The sequence below is a fragment of the Mycteria americana genome, chromosome Z, assembly GCF_035582795.1.
Source record: "Mycteria americana isolate JAX WOST 10 ecotype Jacksonville Zoo and Gardens chromosome Z, USCA_MyAme_1.0, whole genome shotgun sequence".
Taxonomy (NCBI): Eukaryota; Metazoa; Chordata; class Aves; order Ciconiiformes; family Ciconiidae; genus Mycteria; species Mycteria americana.
The window spans coordinates 40,108,913-40,125,269 of NC_134396.1; the positions used below are offsets into that span (position 1 = coordinate 40,108,913).

Below are 16,357 nucleotides of genomic sequence, written 5' to 3' on the forward strand. Positions count from 1 at the left end.
TTCTGCAGAGAGGATTTGCATTTTTGTAGATCTTTAGGAACAGATTTTTAAAAAAAATCTTCTTTATTTTAGACTTCGAGAGACTTAAAGATTTTGATTAGTCGAACAAGGAATTTTAGAGCTAAATCTATGTCCAATCTATGAAATAAGATAGATTTCACTATGAAAAAAGAATATCAAAATCATATTTTCAAAACTGCACTGTGTGTAAGTGGTTTTCTGTGCTCAGAAAGCATCTCAAACAAGCACAGCTTCTACCTGCTTTTTCCACCCATGAACAGTATTGAGTCAACTGATTCAAACCAGTAGTCTCTAGGGAACCAAATGTAACATTAAGCACAACTACCAAAATAAGTGTAAACATAGCCTCCATAACATTGGAGTTACTGCGATAAGTCACCACTTAAAATGAAAATTAAAATGTCAAAAGTGGATACATACAGAAATATAAACCAGCAGTCATTATATTTTCAATGTAATACGCTCATCAACATATGTGATTTACTCAGTGGTTATAGTGAAGACATGCATGTCATCCTCTATCTACTTTATTTACAAGTACGCTATCATTATAAATTAACCTATGTATGTGAGCATGGATTAAATGAATGACAAAACTGAGCAAGAATGTATTACACATACTAGCAACTACTCAAAATCCTGTCTCAAAATGCGTTCATCTTTTAACACTTATTTTGCTGTTGGGAATCAAAAATTGTTTTTATTTTTGTACAGCACAAAAATAGGGAAATTCCTACTGTTCTGTGTATTTGTTTAATCTCTCATAGCAGCTATCAGTCTGTGAGTTTTACTGCAGATGCAAATTCTTTTCCTACAGAAACTTTTGAAACTTGTGAAGAATTGTTCTTTGACTAATCCTTTGTTGTATTTTCATTTCTGTATCTGCTGAGTTCCCTGCTCATGATAGGAGAATAAGCATTTTCCCACCAAATTCACTAGTTGTTCCTTTAAAGGAAGGGTGGATATCTAACTTGAGGAGAAAATAATGTATTACTTCATTTTGTATACATGAAGATGTTCTGAAGTACCTACCTTACATTTTTCTATTTTCAAAAACAGACGTCGATACATTTATTAATGTGCATATATTAACCTACTCACTGAGTTGGATTTATATATGTTAAATGTGCTTTACAAGTTTAAAAGCTTAACAGTTTCTTCAACAGAAGAGCTTTTATTTGGAAAGTCCCTGTCTGCTTTATAAAGTCCTGCACTGGAGCTATTGTTGAGAAAGTTGTATCTGATCCTCTTAAGTGAAAAGTCAGGTTCAGATTTGACATTGGAACAGGAATTCATCTCTTACTTTATTTATTTGAATGGGATCATAAATAACATCAGATAATTTTAAGTACAAGTGGAAGATCTACATTTTAGAAATCCTTCCATCCCCTCAGAAGTGCTTTGCTTTGCTGATAGCAAGGGTGTCCAATTTTAATTATCTAAGTTGCAGATGACAAAAAAAGGGGGTAAAAGGTCTAAACTTAGAAGTGTAGTTTAAAATTATGCTAAAAATTAACTTACTTTTTTTCCAGAACCTTTTATTTTAGCTTTAATTACTTTCAGTTTTCTAAAACTAATAACTGAAGTTGTACTGAAGACTAGAGCTAACATCTTAGTATATAATACACAATATACTACAAAACTAGAAAGTAGCTGTATAAAATTAAACCCTCCCCAGAATTCAAAGTGAAAGAATTAGCAATAACATTTATATACTTATATGTATATAGTTATAATTTTGTAAGAACATGTGTTCTATATCAAAGAAGCAAGTGACACTATGGTAATTTAAATTTACAACAGCCTTGGCGTTCTAAATGTGCTAAGGCCTGTATATTTTCTTTATTTACTTTCCAAGAAAAAGTATTGTGAATAAGCAACAGTAAAAAGTCACCATTCATCTCTGTCCGCATCACAGTTGCAGTAATGCTGGGAATCAATGCAGTTCCCCTCTAATCCACAAGCACATTTTTGTACAGCAGGCGAGGAACCTCCCCAGTAAGTCTGTGTTTCATTGGTTCTTCCAATCCACCAGCTCAGTGGCATCCCATCTAAAAGGTAGGTTAGAGAAAATCAGTTCCCAGTCTTGTATCCTACTTCTCCCAGGTTTTCTCATCCAAATAAGTTTCCAAAAGGTTAAGCAGAGAAAAATCACACCTCAAATCTAAAAACTTTTAACAATTGGAAAAAAAAATTACTACCTTTACTTGGTAAGTAATTATTCATTTTAATACTTCATTATCAGGTATTAAATGATTGTCACAGCTTTTTGCTTGCATTACTGGAAAAGGAAACTCACAGTCCCTAGCTCAGCCAGCCATGATATTAGAATCATTTATCTTAGGCAGTTCATTCATATAATTCATTTTAAAATGGTCCATGAAAAAGGAGATACCATAGCCCTAAAAATCAAGGTAGTTTATATTCCCAAGTAAAGATCAATTTCAGATCATGGATCTACCAGCAATAGAAAGAGAAGAGTTGCAGAAAAGCTATGCAGCTATGCAGGTCTCATCCTGCTACCAAGAGTACTACAGAGTACTACTACCCATATCTGTGGTGAACATTAAGCAGCTGAATAGTGGTGTTAATCAGAAATGCCCAAAGACAGCTGTTAGGTCACAGGCAGCAGATACAGAATTTATATACTCAGAGACAGCAGAAATCATGTTAATGGCGCTCACATAAGCAAGTTGATGTATCTGGTGAGCAGAAGTGAGGTTTCCCAGGACTATTACATCTCTGTGTGGTGCATCCAGTCAACATTGTTTGTAGCAAAATGATAAAACTGGATGTTTCCTTAATGTTACAGTACTGCAGATTAAGCTTAAAGATGCTGCCAAGCAAGCATAGCAAGAGAAAATATATACAGAACAGATAATAGCTAAAAGATATGAAGCATAAAGATAAACCATCTCAAATGAGAAGGAAGAAGGGTGATAGATGCAGTGCATGGAAGTCAAGGCATGCGAAGAAATCAAGTACTGTTAAATTATAGAGTTTCTTATAGATACACTTCTTTTTGCTGTTGTTGGAGCTCCAAGTTTTCAGCAGCAGGCCCCCACGAAGAAGCTGGAATTTATCCTAGTCTCAACTTTAGTTACAACTGCCACTGCTTATTAAACCTCACTGTTAGATAAGACCTCTGTTACGCTGACAATCTCTCAGATTGTAAACATATTGACTGCATTCGCTACCACACAACTGTCGGCCCAGCAGGCCAAAAAACAGTGCGAGCAGTTTCTGGAAAAGTCAAACTTGCATAATGGCATCAATGTCCAATACCAGTGTTTGTGTTTGCAAGCCATCACAGGAGGAAGAAAACCTAGAGAAGGTTTATAAATAATTTATCAGACAGCACTTTAAAAAGCCTCTAACAACTAAGACTGTAAAAAGCAGAGTATTTCTGCTGTTTCAACAGCATGCCTTAGTCATGAGTCTTATTGTAGTCATGAATTAATATTCCCAGTCTTTCGCTAGGGACATTGGGGTATGTTTAAAAGCTGGTCTTAGTTATTTGTTCATACAGCAGGGTGAGGAGAGAGTATTTACTGAAATGCTGCAAGTTCATACTGATTAGCCCAGGTTGTTATCCCCGCTTTGGCAGAAAATATTGCCTAAGCAAAATAAAGCTATTAATTAAAATGGCTAGAGATTTCTTCATAATGATCACATAAATGTATTAGCAGGTGACTTCTTTAATGACATCATTTGCAAATGCTATCCAGGTTGATTGAATATAATATATTCTTAAAATACAGTCAGTTAAGAATTACTACGTGGACTGCTTGTTCCAAAAAATATTTCATGTGACCATCATCAAATTTTGTACTTGTCAGGCATAGCTAGCGGAGATTATAGATAGCAGAAGTGGGAGGGATTAAATTGTGCAGGCAATTTGATAATGTACCTATTTGCATTTCAAATTCTGGTATTTCATTGTGCTTGTAATAAATGAAACAGAACAAACGTATTTCAGTAAAATGTTATTTGAATTTTGTTTCAATGTCAGGTATGCTTCAGTTATTAGCTATGTGTGATTGCTTTTTGTTTGGTTTTTTTTGTAATTCTGACTATAAAATCATTCAAAGAAACATGCATGAAAATCAGCAAGCAAATACATAAAGGTGATCTTAAAGAGGAAAACTTGGTGAAGTTTTTGAATAGATGAAATAATAACTAAGTCAGCAAGTCGAAAATTTCAAATTAGATCATTTTACCTTCCTAACCTTCCCTCAAATTTTTAAAGCATTTGTATTCCAACCGGAATTCTTACTTAGCTCTCTGAGCTCTTCTAAATAGGCTGAGCATCCTATAAAATTTAACTATAATTCACACTTATAATTGCAACATCCTTACAAAAATTTCTAATGAAATTTCTAAATTTTATGGTATGTCACACAGAGACACTAAAAGTTAGAATGCATACAAGCTGGAGCAAGCTGGAAATGTTATGTTTCACATAAAAATAGGTGATAAATATATTTCCAAAGCTCTCAAAAACATAGAACTAGATTTTTTGGTAACAGTTTTAAATCTGAAATTACTGCTCTTTAGAGAGAACAAGTAATATCTTCTGTCCTCTCTCCATACTTTTCAATGGAAAGTAATATCTTGGAAAAAAAGACATGAAATTCTTGAAAAAAAATTTGAAAAAAAAGACATGCTTATCCAGGCACTGCAAGTTTTGCTTAACAGTAGATGGCTTGACTGCTTCTAAGACTGTACAGATGTCTTTGAGAAAGCAGTAGTGATGTGGCTAATTCTGTAAATAGCTCTGCATTACAGTGCTGTGCTAAGCTAGATATCTGGTCTACACAATTTAAAGGTGATCCAGTCAGCTCTTCTTTAGCTACAGCCACTACAGAGATCACTGTGTAAATATAACCCTAATCTTCCACCACTTATCAAACATGTTGGATGCCTATATGCACCAAGACTTTGGAAGGAGTGGCTGATACTCCAGAGGGTCATGCTGCTATCCAGAGGGACTATGACAGGCTGAAGATAATGGACTGATAGGAACCTCATGAAGTTCAACAAGGGAACTGCAAAGACCTGTGCCTGGGGAAGAAAAGCCACAGGCAGCAATGTATGCTGGGGGCCACCCAGCTGGAAAGCAGTTTGGTAGAAGAGGGCCTAGGAGTCCTGGCAGACACAGGGTTGAACATGAGCCAGTAATGTGCCCTTCCTGCAAAGAAGGCTACTGTTATCCTGGGCTGCATTAGGAGGTTGAGGTGTTGCCAGCAGGTTGAGGGAGGTGATCCTTCCCCTCCATTCAGCACAGATGAGGCCACACCTGGAGAATTGTGTCCAGTTCTGGGCTCCCCATTACAAAAGGAAGATATAAATACTGGAGAGAGTCCCATGAAGGGCCACAGAGATGATTAAGGGACTGAAGCATCTCTCCTATGAGGAAAGGCTGGGAGAGCAGGAACTGTTTAGCCTGGAAAACGGAAGGTTCAGGGGGGATCTTGTATGTCAATGAATATAAATACCTGAAGGGAAGGTGTAAAGATGACTGAGACAGGTTCTTTCCAGTGGTGCCCAGTGACAGGACAAGAGGCAGTGGGCACAAACTGATACATAGGATGTTATTCCTGAACATCAGGAAACAGTTTTTCACTGTGAAGGTGACTGAGCACTGGCACAGGTTGCCCAGAGAGACTGTGGAGTCTCCATTCTTGGAGATATTCAAAAGCTATCTGGACATGGTCCTGGGCAACTGACTCTAGGTGGCTCTGCTTGAGCAGGGACGTTGGACCAGATGACCTCTAGACGTCCCTTCCAACCTCAGCCACTTGGTGATTTATGATTCTGTGATTCTAAGACTGTGCAAACTCATACTGTTTGCTGCTGATGTGGTTCAGATGCTGAAAACAACGTCTATTTCTGTGGATACTCCAGGTGCACTGATTACTGAGTTCCCTAGAAAAAAGTACCAGCACATGTATTTTAAAAAAACCCACACTTTTTTCCTTCTCCTTGTAGGTGAGACCTAGCCCTTCAAAAGCATAGAGCAGTCTATATCTCCAAAGGGGCATCTGCTGCTTCTCCCAGGAACTTTATCTGTTTTTACTGTTACTGTGACTGAATGGGTCAAAGAAGATCTGTCCTTATTAGGTTATCCACCTTGGTCACTACCTTTGAACTAAAAAAGGGCAGATCTAAATCTTGGAATGTAGAAATCTGAATTTTATTTTAAGGAAGTGATGTAATTAAGAATGCTAGAAAAGATAAGGCAAAGTTAATACATCCTCTAAACAATTATAAAAATGCGTCTCTTGCTGCTTTCAAACAGAGAGGGAAACAAACCCTAACTCTCTTTAATAAGTGTTGTTATTTCATCCCTATATCACAAAACTCAGCGTTGCCTTTTTTAAGTGGCCTCACTGCAGAAGCCAAGACTGACCACCACTAGATCCTAGCTTTCTCTTACCTCAGAGCTCTCTCTTTCAGAACAGACTAAAGTCCACTCTTCAAAGGAATGGCAAGTTGCATTTGGTACAGTCTGTAGTAGTGTTTAAACAAAGAACGATTTTAGAAAATCTCTAGAACTCACAAATAACTTTCTATGCCTGTTTACTCCTAGCATTCAAAACTCTAAATTTTAGATGGCTTAGCACAATTGACGTATTGCACTCTTTTAGCTTTCTAGAAAAAGTTGTATTTCTGTGCAACCTTATTGGATCACACACACACACACAAAAACATAGAAAGTCCTGCTTGCCTGGGTCCTCCCTCTCTTCTTCTCTGACCTAAATTTTTTCATGGTTCCCAGCTTGATCACTCTGCTGAAACTGGTAAGTTGAGAAAGTGGGGTTTACTGTTGTTTTTTTGGTTTTCACTTAGTCTATGTGACAGTTAATGGCCAAAAGATATGAAACACCTAGCCGGCACAGTCTTGAAACCTCTGCTTGGTGTAAACCAGGCTTTTGAACAGCTAACCATAACTTTAATTTGGAGTCCATAGGTAAAAGGGAGTCTCAGTGGGACATCTGAAGCAGTATCCACATCTTTTATGCTGTGGAGGTGTTTTCAAGAAGATATTCTGCCAAGAGTGAATTCTAGTCTAAGAAGTCCAGTGATGTCTATGACATAATTAAGGAGAAAGAATATGTAAGGAAAAATTTTAGAGACAAAACAAGAAACTGTTACACTCAGAAGCCTGCTCTCTGCTTAGTAGGAAAGAATGTCAAGAAATCAGTTTGAGCAGTTTCAGAGTTCCTGGTGGACAAGTTAAACGATTTCACTTAGTCTTTCAAAAGACAGTAAACAATGAGATTTTCACTTCCATGTTATTTGGAGTACCTAGAATGAATTTTCATGCTAAAGCCTATTAACAGAAGCTCTGTGTCAGTGAGACTTATGATTTAAGTAGACTGCATAACTTCATTTTTCTTTAAGTATATCAGAGGATCTCTATCCATTTTTCTCTTAAAACAATTATATTTTTGTCAATAATCCACATTTTAACTATTGCTTTTTTTTGTGAATGCTTATATTGGACATTGGAAATTTAATGTTATTGATGCTTTTTTGTCGAGCACTCACAATATGCACATTGTGTTCAAAAACATTCAGCGATAAATTTCTGTTGATATCTATGCACTAATTTGTGTTCTTTTAAGGAGATATTTCCTCAGTAATTCCTTCATTAAAATTTAAAAATCCCTGGAAGGCAGAACAACAGGAGCTCACTTAATAATAGTCTCTGTTAATTTAAAAGACTTATGAGAGAAATTAATTTTGAGAGCACTTAGTTCTGTGAACAAAGATCATTATAAACTGACATTTCTGTTTTTCTGCTTCAGATATCTCTTGGCAACTTACAGGAATCTGAGTACTAGATATTTGAAGTAGTTCAAACTCCACAGTAGCAAAATACCATAACCTTGATAGAAATAAATACCTTTAGTAGGCAGTAAAATAAAATGCACTATGCAACATAATAAGATTTGTCTGCTTTACTTACCTGGCTTATCTAAAAGCCTTGACTTTTTGCAGTGGTAAGCAAGCTCCTGTTCGCAGTGCTCTGCATGGTTAATTGTAGCCTGAAGTTGGTCTAAGCTGGCAGAGTACTTGAAAAACACAGTGTGGGGATTCTCCCGATTAGCACTTTTGACTCTGGTTAGGTTGGTGTTGTTATGCTGTATAATTGTCCACGTTGTATCTTTCAAAACACATGTGAAAAGTAATAAAGAATGAGAAGTAGCTGCATAAGTTGGTAATGGAAAGGGAATTTATAATGAAATCAACCAGACTTTAAGGTGACTTCTTTGATCACAAAAAGTGCTTTTGGACATATGAAACAGAGACATAAATCACTAAGCAAAAATAAAAACAATTAATCCTTATTTCTAAGTAGATTATTGTACCATGACTCTAACAAGTATTCAGCTTGTTATGATTACTGAATAAGGAAACAGTAAGTGATGACACCTAAATAATTGTCTCTGAAATAAGATATAGTTTACTTGGTAAATTGCAATGAAAAAATAAAAAGAAATAATACTTACTATTGTTACTTTTCCCAGGGTTAAATTCTTTGTAAAATAACACTAAATCCTATCCTAGATTCTAGCTACATTACATGTATCATTATAATTTGAATTAATTTATTCTGTGGGAGAAAATGGCCTACAACATTTTTCTATTATACAAAAAGCAAAAGTAGCTTGCAAATACTGTATTTACTATAAAACTCAGATTACACAAAGGTGAGTTATTCTAGCTATCTAAAATCAAACAGTAGTCATTATGTGAAGTACTATTCAAAACCTGTAGTTAGTCAAGGACTAAGAATCACAGCTTCCAAAGTTCAATAGAAAGTTGCTTCCAAACACCTGGTGTAGTATTAATTTATGGCAACCACCATGGTATGCCACTTGACTCAGTACTGTAACATGATGAAGTCCTAGAAATGAGAGCTGAGTTTTGCTAAAAAACACATACTGCTTTTAAGTAGACTTTTAGCTCAGATACTACTGGGTAAGGCAGGTATGTACTTCATTGCATTTTATAGACAGGCCTTATGATTCATGTAAACTTGGGGCATTCAAAATATTGCCAAAATATTTATTCCAGAAACAATTGAACTGTGTCTGCAAGATTTTTTTTTCCATGAATCACTAGTAAATATTCAGTACTCCAAACACTATTTCTAGAAAAATATATTCCGAAGTAATACTCTTGTAATGAGAGACCAGAAAGAGCTTGCATATATATATATATACCTGTAATTCAGCTGGTTGAATAATAAACGATATATTGCATGTTTATAAAACGTATATGCTAAGATGTGCAGTCTGCTGTGAAACAGACTTGCTCCAACTTGGAGCCATGCTGCTTACACTAAGCAACAAAGCAGTTCAATAGCTTTCCAGTTATATTCATACTTCACAAATATTCTTTCATTAAAAGTCTTCTTTTAACTTCCTACAGCAATTATGGAAAGCATTTTTAATTGTAAGAACTTACTACAATGCAAAACCACACAAATCAAGAACTAAAACTGATGTTACAATACTTACATGAACGCATGACTTCAAAAGCTACTAGAGGCCATAGGCTGAGTACTATGTGTTTACTTTGAGACTAGAAAAACAATTTTCCTGTACATTGAGACACAGGAAGGATAAAACTGTCTGGCACCATAGCACACGAATGCATTGGTCACTCTGTCCTATAGTTGGCATACAAGGAAATGTAACATCAGACACCCTGCTTGGGAGTACAGAGATTACTCCTTCCATTTTCTTCAAAATATAAATTGCCCTAAATATTGGTCGCTGATAAAGGCTCATGTGATTCTGCTGTTTTGTACTTTTGCCAAGCCTGCTCACCTATGAATAGGGAAGCACTGAGTTTATTTTGTTTCAACTTCCACTTGCAAAGCCTGTAACAGTCTGACCCCCATGACTAAAATCCACTTCAAGGTAGGAGACTTTAACAGGCTTCCAGTTAAAGCCGGTCTGCATCAATGAAGTCTACTTTAGATTCATGTTCAGTGTATTCTTGTATCTTAATGGCCAATATAATCTGAGTATATATGAGAAAGATTATTTTTTCTAACTTGTAGTATTGATGATAATATTTCTGACATTCTAATAGTAATATTTCTAGCTCTTTAATGGAGTTGTATTTTATTTCATTAGCTTCCTACAGGCCACATATGGCTGACATTATAAGATATTTATAGAGAAGAAAGAATTCATGGTCACTTAAAGGACAAGTATTCATCAGAAAACCTAAAGGAAATATCAAGGTGAGATGCCTATTAAAAAAATATTCTATTAAATGGAGTCTATTTATGCAACTTTTTTATCATTGCTTACCAGGTTTTGGTCAAATTATAAAATTTTATTAAATACATATTCATGGTGTCAAAAAGCAGATGGCTGGAAATATAGCAGACAGACAGATTTCTTTTTGTACATGAACATATACACAGACACAAATATATCTAAAGGCTATGCTGAACATAAAAATTAAGACAAGAAGCTCAGCTCTCAGACTCATTGTCACAATCCCAAATTTACAAAGGAAAAGAAAAGCAGGTCACTGCAAAGTTTGGTCATCTTAACTGACAGTGTGGACTGTAGGTTTTTCATTCTGAAACTGACTTCCACGAATAAAACCAGGGAAAGGCACCTCCCTCCCAGCTGCCTGAAAACAGAGCCCCATGAATGTCAAAGACAAGGCAGTGCTGTAAGAAATGCGGGCATCTGCCTTCCCTGCCTCTGGTGGGAAAAGGGAATACCAGTCATGAGGAAACTGGGAACAAAACAAATATAGAAGATTCATCCTGTCAGGCTGCATCTTGAGATGAAGAACTGATCAATGAGGTTTGCTTAATGTGGTGAATAAGGAGTGACTGAGGAAAACAGTAACAGCTGTTCATGGACACACAAGGATAAATCAGACACTACACTGTACCTTGGAGGGTTATACCCACTTAAAAAACTTGTCATCTTTCTGCCATGATTCTTTGGTCTCTTTTACTCTCATAGGACAGTAGAATATTTCTTTTTAAGGGCCTGTGCCAATCTGAAGTGTGCCCACCATGAGCTAGCACAGTTCACTGCAGAAGTCAAAGTCAGGAGATGACATGGTGAGACTAGTTAAATTGCAGAGACTCATTGAAATAATGAGAATTCTATTATTTCAACATGTATAATAAGTATTCTTTAGATCGCTGTGAAAATCAACCAATGCCACTGGCAGACAGAGTCCTGTCAGTTTCTCAAGAAATAGATGTGACCACAAACTGTTTACAAATCAACATGAAAAGCTTATGATAAGGTTTCCAAGTCAAGTTCTCAACACTTAGGACACACCTAAACCAAATTCAACTATAGCTCATTCATGTAGTCTTTTAAACAGTTATAACTGTGTAAAATTATATTTTTGTCACATAAAACAATAAAGTGTTTCTAGCACTTTGGCTGGAAAGCAATTCAAATAAATACAGATTAAGTAAAAAGAAAAGGCAACAGCCACAAACAAAACAATAATAAATTGCAAAAAGCCATTTAAATGTAAGCTTCATTGAAAGGACATACAGTAATAGGCATACATAGACAACACCAACTGGTTTGTTAAAAAGCAGACTGACAACAAACTCTGATATCTAAAACTTCTAGTGATATAAATGGTCAGATTCAAAGAACTGAGTGCAGAAGAGGAGGCAGGGTGCCTGAAAGTGAGGCTGCGAGAGTCCCACTGGTTGTATTTGCATTCTCCAATAGATCTACTTGCAGTTTGAAAAATGAAGCTTAATGTCTGTATTCCTCATAACAAAGACCAGTTCTGAATTACAATTTTTCAGAAGGCTACTGGGAAAAATCAGTAATTTTCTCATAAAACATAACTTATTTCTCATTTCCTTAAATGTCCTCAAGAGGCTGTAACTTCAATAAAAACAAAGCTGCTCCCCAAAAATGAACGAGTATGACATTGTCTCCATATGCAACACATGTCCCATTTATGCAAAGCACAACAGGAATGCAGTGTTAGCTTCACAGCCTGAATCCTGTTATTATTCTAATTTCTCTGCCTAATTCTTTGCCCAGTATTCTGAGCTAAGGAGTCACCTTCATTTTGTTGTGCATGTATACATTAAACTTACAAGCTACAGAGGCTTCTTACTTGATAACTCATGTTTCAATATAATGAGCATGCATACAGACCCAGCTGTGAGTTAAGGAAGTTTATCACCTCACCTGTCATATTACAGTATACAAGAAACGGTCCCAAGGGGCCACTTCCATCTGAATCAATATTGTAAAAGCCTGAAGTGTTCCCTCTGTGCTTATAGGCTTCACATGATTGCTCATAGATGGCTGTAAAAGAACACATTCCATCACAAAGGTAATGTCATAATTTTACATTTTATTCAGGGAATTTTAAAAAAAAGTGCGTGGGACCTGTCAATGGGGAAAAGAAGTTGTGTGTGTTCACTGCTAAATAATACAGAAGAAATCTTATAATCAAAACTATACTTTCATTTGAATTTGTAAAGTGCATTTGGTTTTATTTATTGGGGAGATCACAAAGAGCATTTTCAAGCATTTTCTTCCATATTTCAAGCTGGAAACTTCAGGGAGGAAACTGTGAAATGTGAGTGAGTAAATGGTTGTAAAAACTGCCAAGTAATGTGAATGCCAAAGGTAGTACTTAGACCCTGGTAATCAGATTTTGAGGAAACAAACACTAGCTACCTCAACCAAATCAGATTGTTGTTGTTGTTATTGTTGTTGTTGTTGTTACTACATATAACAGAAGGTAGGCAGTGTTTCTAGGTGTTCTGATTGTCTCCTGGCATTTTTTGGCTTTCACATTTCTTATTTTCTTCCCTTTTAGAATAGAAGGGCAAATGACTTGTTGGAGACTGCAGTAAAAGAACTAAATAAGCAAAGACAAAATGACAGCTCCTTGGTCCCATGTCACATATACTTTATATCAGTCAAGGCCTAAAAAAAAGTCTGTGTTGACTTCTTTTTGATCAAAAACCTGAGAAAAAGGACTTATGAGTCAACATCTGTACTTAAACAGACAGGAACTACTGATGATAATGCTATAGCTAGACCACGTTAGCCTAACTTCTCCTTTAACCATTATATCGAGCAGTTATACTGTTCTGATCTTCCTTTTCAAATTTAGACTGTGTGTTCTTTCAGTTATTATCAAAACTTAAAAACAGTCTGCCAAAAAGAAAGAGCCATTAGATTCAGGAAAAAAAAGGTATGACTGCTGTACAAATAAAAACATAACTCCATAATAATTATTAAGAGTCTAGAAGATTTTGATCTATATAAATCCAGTTTATTTAAATTAAAAAAAACCCAACTATAAAGTACTAGTACAGTAATCCAAAAGAAGTGTGTTTTTTAAAAAATAAGCTAGTTTTTGGAACAGAGTGTGATCTCTGTTTTTTGCCTGATGGTTACTGGCGTTATATGGCAACACCTATCAAAAAGATAAAAAAATCATTCAGATTACTTACTCTATGAAATATTCAGAATGCACAATTTATGTAGTTTTCAAATGGAATTTTATGGTTCCTTACAGTAAATATTCTTTTTTAAATGTATACATCACAAAAGAGATTAAATTATTCAGTAATTGTGTTATGAACATGGTAGTTTCTGTATTAACATTTTGAGATCAGTAACTTGTTTCTAGGTTTATAACAAAAAAGAATGTTTCTTTGAGAATTCAACGGGCATTTTTTTCTTTTGAAATTACACAGAAGTATGATAACATGGCCAAAAATTATCCTAGGTTCTTGATTTGAAATCACTATTAAAATCACTAAAATAAAGTACTAAGAGTCTTCCATTTTATATCCATAGATACAGCATTTTATTAATCATAAAAAAAATCCCAGAAGGCTTTTATATATATTTTTGACAATGAATAAGAATTCAATAACTCTTATCATATTATTACATTTCTCACAGAGTCCTAATCATTAGAAAACCTTTGTCTCCATCTGTCCTCATAGAGATGATCAGTTGATTCAACATATGATTTTTCAAATTATAATGAAACCAATTACTTTCATCTTCGCTTTGGGCTTGTCATAGATTTATATGACAAACTGTGGTATTCAAAAGCATCTGTACTATTGGCTTGCTTTCTTTGTTACACAAATTTTCTTAAAATTGTTATTTGTACGACTGTGTTCTTTACAATTAAGGCATTACAGGAAAAGTCATCACTGTTGTTGACTCTGTACAAGCGAGATTTAATAGGCAGTTTTCTAAAATCAGTGATTTCTCAAAAAATCCCATGTGTGTAGACATACATTCTTTTCATAAAATCTGCCAACAAGGATTGTATAGATTTTATAAGGACAATTTATAAGGACAGAATTATTAATCTGATCATTAGGGCAGTCTTTGGAATTTTTAAAAATTATTTATAAAGTTTCATAAGGACTTCTAGTTATCAGAAGCACCTAATGAAGGCCAGAGTAATGATTTATTCTGCTTCCCAGAACATGCTTAAAGCAGTACCAATGTAGAGCATCTCCCAGGAAATTAGCTGTTACTTTCAATTAGGTTTTTTTAATTTCTCCTAATCTACTCCCTGATCCAGTAAACTACATAAACACATGTTTAGGGCTTAGCATATAATTACCTTTACACATGAATGTAGTCCCATTGTCTCAGAAAAAAATAATATTAATGGTTGTGATAAATAAAGATGACTTAAACACATTTCTAAATGATTTGCTGATTCAGAAAGTGGAATTATATGGATGGAAGAGGATATTACTCATGTAAATTATGAAAAATATGAAACAGAAACAGATAAACATTAGAACTTTCAATGAGTTTCTGCTGCTACAGTTTTTGAATTCTCAAGGCCTTTCCTCAATCCAACTCATGAAGATTTACATGACTGAAAAATCTTCTAATATGAATGATCAATACAAATGTAGATTTTTGTGGTGAAAAAATTCAATCAGAAATAAAAGCATAGTCAGAAAACATCTTAGACTTACGATAGTGGCAAGTAGCTCCCTTGTAACCAGTATTGGCACAGTTGCAGTAGAAGCTGTTCCAGGACTGTGAGCATTCACCACCATGTTCACAGTAATTAGGCAAACACCTAAAATGAAAAACAAAGAGCATTTTCACTCTCTTTTCTGTTCATTTACATGTCACTTGTACTTATCAAGGGATGCAAAATCTCGGAACAGAAGTATAATAACATGAAGGAAGTCTTCAAGCTCATTGGGGAAGACGTCAATATAATTACTAGAAAATTAAGAGAATTTCCCTTCATCTTCCCCACTATTCCTATTGCCTATAATAAATATATTAATCATGCAATAAGTCTGTGAAAACAGAAATAAAGTGTAAGACGAATAATTGTTACTTATTACCATCCAACCATGCAATTCAATACAGATTGATAGATCAATGAAAGATTTACATGCTAATAATTCACTGGCAAGTTTTGCAACTGATAGGATTTCTTCAACAAGATGTGTCACAACAAAGCAGCATCACAACATATTTCTTTCTATTCTTCTAAAGATAACAGATTTTTTTTTAAATCACTTAGTGAATAAAACTGACCACAGTACCTGAGAGCTATTTCTTATTCTAAAATCATCATTACTTCCTAGTCTAGAAAGAGTAAAGTATTCAGTATGTCAGTTCCATCACAAGAGGTAACTACCAGTAAAGCCAGTTTTCATTTTGGTGATATTAGCAGAAACCTGAAGAATTTTGGTGGTTTTCTTCTGGATTTACAACGGTTGACTGCAAAGAAAATTTGCCTATAACTGTTTAATGGTTAAGACTGCAGCACTATACCTAAGTGTGAAAAATTGCATGAGATGAAAAAAAGAAATTTTATCTTTTTTATAAACACAACTGACAATATATTGAAATAGGGTGGCACAGTTTAACCAATTATTTACTAGCTTTTCACCTTACAAATTAGTTAACATTCTAATTGCAGTGAGCCTATGTGTATATGTATGCATATGTGATACAGCTCAGAAAGTATAAAAAGGCTTTATTGCTGACATTAACAACAGAACAAAGAAAACAGACCCACTAATATTCACAGGATCTTAAAATACCTTTTAATTCATTCAAGAAATCTTAGGAGGGTATTAAATCAGGATTGTAGAAAGTCCAGCAGTTCACACATCTGCCCTATGAATAATTCAGGGACTTTGTACATTCACTCCTTCTGACTCTCAAAGAATTTTATCTTCCTTTCATGTTTATAAACAAAGACAAGCAGAGGTTTTCAGAGAAGGGAAAAAAAATTAGCAGGTAAAGTGTAGGTAAAGTAAGTAAAGTGATAT

At 35.0% G+C, this 16,357-nt stretch overlaps 1 protein-coding gene across 1 annotated transcript in view; it reads right to left on the bottom strand.

Annotated features, from left to right (window-relative positions):
• CNTNAP4 (contactin associated protein family member 4) overlaps positions 1–16,357 on the bottom strand; it is a 238,273-nt gene that overhangs the window by 39,349 nt on the left and 182,567 nt on the right. Inside the window, exons 11-14 of the mRNA XM_075526550.1 lie at positions 15,035–15,141; positions 12,246–12,365; positions 7,997–8,194; positions 1,916–2,072 (exon numbers count right to left, since the gene is read on the bottom strand). Of these exons, the coding sequence (XP_075382665.1) occupies positions 1,916–2,072; positions 7,997–8,194; positions 12,246–12,365; positions 15,035–15,141 (582 nt within the window). The remainder of the gene's footprint in view (positions 1–1,915; positions 2,073–7,996; positions 8,195–12,245; positions 12,366–15,034; positions 15,142–16,357) is intronic.